The 8,217-nt window shown below is 38.9% G+C and overlaps 1 protein-coding gene across 1 annotated transcript in view; it reads right to left on the reverse strand.

Moving 5' to 3' along the window:
- ADAM23 (ADAM metallopeptidase domain 23) overlaps positions 1–8,217 on the reverse strand; it is a 149,172-nt gene that overhangs the window by 34,414 nt on the left and 106,541 nt on the right. The window contains exons 16-18 of the mRNA XM_014546091.1: positions 5,423–5,494; positions 4,725–4,814; positions 3,588–3,668 (exon numbers count right to left, since the gene is read on the reverse strand). Of these exons, the coding sequence (XP_014401577.1) occupies positions 3,588–3,668; positions 4,725–4,814; positions 5,423–5,494 (243 nt within the window). The remainder of the gene's footprint in view (positions 1–3,587; positions 3,669–4,724; positions 4,815–5,422; positions 5,495–8,217) is intronic.

An 8,217-nucleotide genomic window follows, 5' to 3' on the forward strand; every position in this document is an offset into this window, starting at 1 on the left:
ATTATCGTATTAATCAACTAACATTAATTATTCACTTACTTCAAGACAAATACAACCACACTGAGCAAAAATGAAAAAGAAATGCCGCTACCATAATAGGCACATCAGGGTCTAAAATTAATTTGTCATATTTGTGATGTTTCAATAGGAAAGAACTCACAGAATTCTTTACTAATGAAAAAAAATGCTTTACTTCACCTAATTATAAGCTGTCATAGCTACATGCAAGAAGATTTCCAATCAATTTATGTTCAGTTTAAGCTAATAAAAGCCAGTTGCTTATCGTTGAAACGTTTAACAAGGGAAATTATGGAATGTTTTATGGTCTCTGGAGACACTTAAAGCAGAAGAACCATAAATCTGTGTACTTTATGCTGCTCATGCAGTAATACGCCTTTGGTACAGCTCTGGTCTCTAAAGGCCATGCCAGCCCCAACCTTTATGCTGTACAAGAGGGTTCACTTGAGGCAGACTTCAACAGCGCAGTAGCAGTTAAATGGGCTTATTTTAAATTGTGTTCTACTACCCATTTGGATGACATACTTCATGGTGCTAACAAAAAAAACATTTCCCACATCTTCCTAAAACATCTTTGTCATATCATCCAGTATTGTTTGCCAAGGAGTTCTCTCAGTATTGTTTTTTCTGTTAAAAATTGTGAACTAAGAAGGCAGCTCAGGCCTTGGCTGGGTGCTCAGTTGGTTGGAGCGTCATTCTGATACACCAAGGTTGCGGATTTGATCCCCAGTCAGGGCACATACAAGAATCAACCAATGAATGCATACGTGGAATAACAAATCAGTCTCTCTCTCTTTCTCTTCCTCTCTCTCTCTAAACTCAATAAATAAATAAAAATAAAAGTAGCTCAAAGGCATCAGTTAATGCTAATATAAAAGTTAAGCAAAAACATGCTATGAGATAAAAGAGATAAAGTCATAATGTTGCCAACAATACTGATTCTGAGAGATGCAGAAATTCTCAGAGGTCACCATTTCTTAATCATTATTAATATCAATTGAATTCAAAGTTTTCTGCCTCTTACAAAGCCAAAGAATTTAAGGGCATTTCTCTTTTTCCGCCAGTGATCTATTTCAGGTTCATTCAGGTCATATAAAGAAATTACTAGTAACAGAACATGTTACTCTAATATGCCACTGAGAAATTGACAGTACAGTTTTTACCTTAGATAAATGAGATTAAAAAGAACATTTTTAAAAATTTAGACAATAAAATATTCAGTTGACCACAGAGCCCTTATTATAAAAGCCTTATTTCTGGTAAATTCTATGGCAATTCAGGAATTAAAAGTTGAAATGGAAAAAAACGTACTTCTAAAAGAGCTAAATACGATATAATACAGACCCAAAACAATATATGATGGGTATAAAAATAGTATTATCCTATAAAACTAAAAATATAACACAGTGGAACAGTAATTCATGAATGTCAGTACACTTGCCATGAAACATAGAGTCCACAATTCTTATACTTTGCCACTATATTATAAGAAAATTACAAAGAATCGATTTACAATTTTAAATATAAGAAAGAAATACGGCCCGGCTGTATGTGGTTGAGCTCAGTGGTTGAGCATTGACCTATGAACCAGGAGGTCATGGTTCAATTCCAGGTCAGAGCATAGGGCCTGGGTTTTGGGCTCGATCCCCAGTGTGGGGCGTGCAGGAGGCAGCCAATCAATGTTTCTCTCTCATCATTGACGTTTCTATCTCTCTGTCCCTCTCCCTTCCTCTCTGAAATCAATAAAAATATACAAGGGGGAAAAAAGAGATGCACAGAAAAAACATAAAAGAACAGCCTGAACAAATTTCAAGTGTACCATATCCTTACAAGGGTCCATTTGGATGGAGTCTCATGATATATATCGAGAACTTTCAAAGAGATCAATTAGGAACCTTTGTTTCCCTCTCCTCTAGTCCTTTCAGTGAAGGAAATTCAGTGTAACTCCAGCCACTCTCTGCTCTTTATTCACTTCTTCCCCAGCAGGTAAAGTGGTTGACTGGTTGATAAACTAGAGAGGAATAATTGGGCATTCTAACTCAGTTCTGCCATTCTCTCTTGCCTACTCACATAAATCATACTCTCTCTACATGACATGTAAGGCAAGGCCAGGCTCTGCAGGGAGAGGCCACTCCAGACCCAATTTTCTCAATTACCTGTTCTACAGCCTGAACCTGGGATCTATAAAGAGGCCCATTTAGCCTCACACTAAGCTATGGCTTTTATCTTGGCCATTTTCAATAACGAAAATTACATTCTGGCCTCCACCTGTACTCTATTTATTGGTAGCTCCTTGGATAGCACAAAACCTGGCAATAGGTAACTCTACTCCTAGAAACTTACCCTAATTAGCTAACTCACAACAAGAAAACAGTCTTAAAAATGCATAAAGGTATTCACTGTCATATTAATTCTAATTCTAAAAAGTTGCCAAAAATCTATAAATATCCACCACTGGATACAGAAATCAACTAATACACATGACAGGCTCTCGCGCAACCGTAAAAAGGATTTTTATGTAATAAATATGTCATGGTGTGGGAAAATGCTTTTAAGTGATGTCAGAATGAATATGAAGGTCCAGTGAAATCTGGAGTTCTTACCAAGTTCCTACCTGTCCTGATTCCTGGCTTCCTCTCTGAAGGTTCCCAGGCATCTCCTCTCTTTCATTCCTTTTCTTGAAGAAGCCAAGCTCCTGTACCTGCTGCTTTCTGCCAAGCTCCTTCTTAGCTGTTTCTACTTTAATGCCTACCCCTCCAAGAAAATATGCCCGACCACTCCACCTAAAACCCCCACTCCCTCGGTTTTTGCACATCGCCTGATTTTATGCTTAGCTCTTACCACCGCGGGTATTTTTGTTCACTCGCTTGCTTTTCTCCACCGAGCAGAATGTAAGCTCCAGAAGAGCAAGCACTTGTCCATCGTGACCCCTCTCACATCCCAACTTTTACAGCAGTGCTTGCCATATAGTAGGTGCTCAAAAAATGTTCATATGAATGACAAAGACTTGAAGTAACATGACATAAATGTTTAAAAGCATACAAATTACATAAAGAAGGAATGCTATAAGTCAACATTAATTATATGTTATAATAATTTTAATGTGAGAAGATCACGCCAAAGCACATCGGCCACGCCACCAGACAGGTACAGAGCGGAGAGGGCAGGACTCCTGCTCCCAGTCCCACTTCACCCAGAGCAGTGCTGCTTGCTTCCTGCTTTCTATCTTGGGCTCCCATCCAAAATTTTGTGTTTTTTTTTAAAAAAGGGGTTTTGTGGCTTAAAAATGTTTGTAAACAGTACATTAGTGCTTCATTAGTGTTTTCGATGTGGGGACCAAGAAAGAAGAATCAATTAGTTGGGTATAAACCATATAAAGGGAACTAAATTATGAAAAGGAAACTTGGAAGAAAAAGAGATTCCTAAAATAAAGGCAGGCTGGAAAACTACTAGAAAACAAAACAAAAAACAAAGGAGCCAAAGCATATTCACACATGTAATCCAAATGGAAAGCTTTAAAATGTGCATTTACACATAAAATGTGTTACCTAAACCTCAGTTTGCCATACCTGGCCCGAGTCCCCAGTGCAGTACTCGGTAATATCACACCCATTCACAGCATCCCGACATTCATATCCTCTTGGCTGAAACTGCAAGTTGAAATCCAATGTTAGGAGCTAGTATTAATTAATCTTTCTTAGAGTTAGCATTCTGATGATCACCAGTAATTCTGGTACTCTCTCACAACCATCACCAAACTCTTCGTATGAATTAGCAAGGTAGCTGCAGAAAGAAGGCAAGGCCCAGTTCTCACTCTTTGTAGTAAATATGAATCATTAACCAAGACAGTAAAAGTTTGGATTTCAAAACCCACTGTCTCAGAGTATTATTTTTTAAAAACCAATGTAATGGCAACTATGTAAAGAAGAAACACTGGTGTGGCTAGAGACAAAAGAGCGACAAAACACTAAAATATAAACATTTAAGATTTCTCTGGAGGTTTATGTATGCACCCAACGTTTACTAATTAACTTTATGAACTTGGATGTTAATCTTGCTTTAATTAAATATATACAATCAAATGTCAATGGTTCCCTTCAGTAACACCAGTGGATGCCTACTGTATACAAGGCATTTGGTTGGTCTGATTGGGGATAAGTAAAAGATTAAGGAATTACCTTCAAGCAACTTATAACCTGGTAGGGGACATAAGGTGAGTATAATCTAAGCTGGAATCTCCTAGAATACCACATGTATAATACCCATTAATATTGAATAAAATGATCAAATTGTGTAATTCTATAGGTAAAAGGAATATTAGAGGTTTTTATAGATGAGAAAAGAAAATATTTTTTAAAGGACTTTTTAAAAATTAACTGGTCTCTATAGGTAGAAGTAACTATGTGTCTACACACATATAGACATACATTCACACAGGACTTCCTTATCTAGCTTTTTTGCCTTGGTAGGGGATTTAAAAAGCCAAGTGTAAAACTATGAGCACTAGCTTTTATGCTCAGAGTCTAAAATAAAAAGACCACAGGAACTGTCCCTCTTCTATTCAACCATCTAACCTGGTTTTCATCTGCGTTAACAGGGCAACTCTTAATGTTTATTTTAGAAGGACTACATTTTTAAAATGTATACATTGAGATATTTGGCCCCTATGTCAATGAAAAGAATGATGAAGCTGTCAGGAAACTCACCAGACATGAGGTATTGTTGCAGCAGGGCCCATCGCTGCAGTGGGCCCCATTGGAGAGAGAGCACTTCTTACAGCACAATCCATAGCATTCCTAGAAAAAGCACTTGGCGTGAGTAAGTCAGGATGCTTCCCCACTGGTCCATTCAACATTCTCTCCACATATGACTGAGGCATAATCCAGACGAGGGGATTCATACAATAGTAAGCAAATACTTCAGGAAAGAATTAATCACTTGGACAATGACAGAGTCCTTCCTGCCATATTTCTCAACAAAGCATGATCTTCTATGAAAGGGCTTCTCTACCAAAATGTCACCTTATTCCTTAGCGGGCATCCCACCCTTGGCTAGCTCTATTACATTCTGAATACTCAATCTAGTTTTATAAAGACAAAAATAATACATAACGCAGAAAGACTGTTTCGTGATTTGGTGAAACCTGTCTGGGGTAACTGTGAGCTATGAATTTTTAAGAGGTAGGGAATTTGATTAGAAGGATCCACGAGGTTTTCTCAGACAGGGCCATAAGGACATGATTAATTCTAATGCTGTGTCTGAGCTGGGATTAAGCATTGATGAGCAAGATCAGAAAGAAAGGCAGCGAGACCAGTGAATGATATTGCAGGCGTCTCACTAATGCTATTCGTGTTTGCTCTGCGTAGGTGCTGTGCTGAAGGTAAAAAAGAACTCTTATACCTACCACATGGAAACCACAATCACATTCCTCCCCAGCTTCTACGTATCCATTTCCACATTCTGTGGGCTCAAACAGCTGAGGCCATTAGGGAGAGAAAGGAAAAACATTTTAATCTGTTGCAATGGCATCTTATAAGTGATGTCTGTGTGGGAAATACTGTTCACTTATTAATAATACTTATAAAACCCATGTTTTATTTTTTAAATATATTTTTATTGATTTCAGAGAGGAAGGGGGAGAGGGAGAGGGAGAGGGAGGGAGGGAGGGAGGGAGAGAGAGAGAGAGAGAGAGAGAGAGAGACATCAATGATGAGAGAGAATCATTGATCGGCTGCCTGCTACACACCCCCTACTGGGGATCAACCCCACAACCCGGGCACCGGGGACCCTTCAGTCCGCAGACCGAAGCTCTATCCACTGAGCCAAACCGGTAGGGCTAAAACCCATGTTTTAAATGGGGCAATATCTCTTGGAGGATTCTGTGGTGGTGGGCTCCAGAGGTGACCTCCATCATCACAGTTACTTTTTATGGAGATAAGCTGTCAACAAGAATGGATCACTTCTCATATTTGCTAATGGAGCTAAGGTGCATTGCTAAGAAGGCTCATATATCTAATTTGCTGACTTATCTCAAGCCAGCTGAGAAGACATCAAAATTGTCAAAAGGATAAAAATGTTTCAGTCCAGCCAAACGTGATATACACAATCAAGCAAACACAATAAGCTTAGAATAAAATGTGGCTGGAAATCCACTCCCATCATTCTCATTGAAAATAAATCCATACTGCCTGAAGCATATTAAGTACATACACAGACATATACATGGATGTACAGAAATCTCTCGGTCCTTCCAGGAGCAATGAAGAGTCAAATGTCTACAATAAACCACCCTCTGATGCCATGAACTTGCTCACCAGATAAACACTATTGCAACCAATTGTGGAGGCAGTTGATTGTTTATGGGAACCATTCCTACTTCCCTTAACCTGGGCAAGATTTCTCTGTGCATGTCCAGCACACTCCAACCCAAATCTCAGAGCCATGAGTAGGACAGGGAGAAAGAGACTCCATCCCCACCAACATCACACACCCAAGCCAGGGGTGGCTTCCACTGAGTCCACCTGAGAAAGATCTGATCCCCCTTCCACTTCCAGGAAGGAGAACTATTATAAGAAACAAGGAAGATTTCCAGGAGACTTGGGTGGGACTCCCCAGCGGGCAAGTCCAATGAATGAAATCAACAGTCCTAACGCCTGCGGTATTTTGATCAGCAAGCAGGAGAAAATGGAAAAGGGAAGGGCAGACCGGAACATGTAACCTTAGGACTCTCCTCTGGAGACAGGTCACTGTGGCACACCACATGGGAATCATGGCCTTGGGAAGGTTCCCACGGCACAAAAAAGATGCACACGGGTCATGTAAAAACACATAAAACATGCATCCATACAGTCACTGACTGAAAACACTTGGGAAAAGTCAGTTCTTTGTTACATACATAAAAACGCTTTCACTGGAATCCAAAGGGGCTTTTTACAAAACATGCTAATATGCCGTTTCCAGAGAAAAACAATTTCATGTTTACTAACTTTTAAAATTAAAGGTAGATGGTTACTTTTAAGTTTCCAGCTTACTGGAATCATTTTCTTTCTGCTCACAGGCAATGTCAGACATCTAGTGATGGATCCTTATGCACACACTCAAAATCTTAACCTTTCCCAACAACTCAGTGTTGTTGCCTCACGTGTGATGCTTATAATTAGTTGGTGAGCTGCAAGGCAGGTAAAATTGGCCACATGCATTGCATTCAAAATACCAGTTGCTCACATTAATTCATCATTACTCATTGCATCCATTTTATACACTCTGGAGTTGTCAGGTTTCTGTTGCATTGAGATGAATGTCATAAAAGGCAGGCAGCCAAGTTTTAATGATGCAAGTTCACTTTAAAATTCCTATTTCTTTTTCTGCAGCCTTACTGAGATTCTATACAAATGTCAGGCATCAAACTACCATCCCCTGGCTATAGCAGTATCACTTAATTATGGGGATAGGAATAAATTATTCTGTCAGTTACCCACATTAGTACTGATTTTTTTAAATGGCTAACATGATTTCACTGCTCTCTCAATTTGCAGAGTGTTAAACACTTTGTATAGCAATGGACTTGTTTTGACTTAAAGGAAATATGAAATGTGCAATGTTAGAATGTCTATACCATCTGCTAATTAGCACCAACCCTGTCTTTTTGTCTGTTGAGCAACTTCTTCCAAACATATTACTATAGGTCTGTAGTCCCGTACCAAAAGCTTTATATCTGGTGAATTTGAGGATTCTGGCTTTTCTGGATTTTAGAAAAGTATGATGCAATTACCATGTTCCATGTAATAACCCTGAGGGGCCTGTTGGATGCCCTATAATCAAACACATTAATATTTCCACAGCAAGACTTACAAATGTTCACACTATGAGGGATAAAGATTTTCAGTTCAGGACAAGTGTCACTGTCCATTGTGTCTTCTGCAAACTAATAAAAACGCTTCCAGTTTTCAGAGCTTTTAAGAATGAAGGAATTTGTGGATAAGGGATTATGACACTGTATATATGAACTTCAATGAAATATCAATTGACAATGTGGACCTTCCCAAGTAAAGAGACTGTGTAATATAAATACATATATGTGTTAATGGGATCCATAAATACTTGGCCCATTTTTTTTTTGCTCTCTGATATTAGAAATGCTTCTTTTCTGGGAGAATAGACTATGAGAGAGGAAGGAAGGAAGGAAGAAAGGAAGGGAGG

Source organism: Myotis brandtii, unplaced genomic scaffold, assembly GCF_000412655.1.
Source record: "Myotis brandtii unplaced genomic scaffold, ASM41265v1 scaffold43, whole genome shotgun sequence".
Classification (NCBI taxonomy): Eukaryota; Metazoa; Chordata; class Mammalia; order Chiroptera; family Vespertilionidae; genus Myotis; species Myotis brandtii.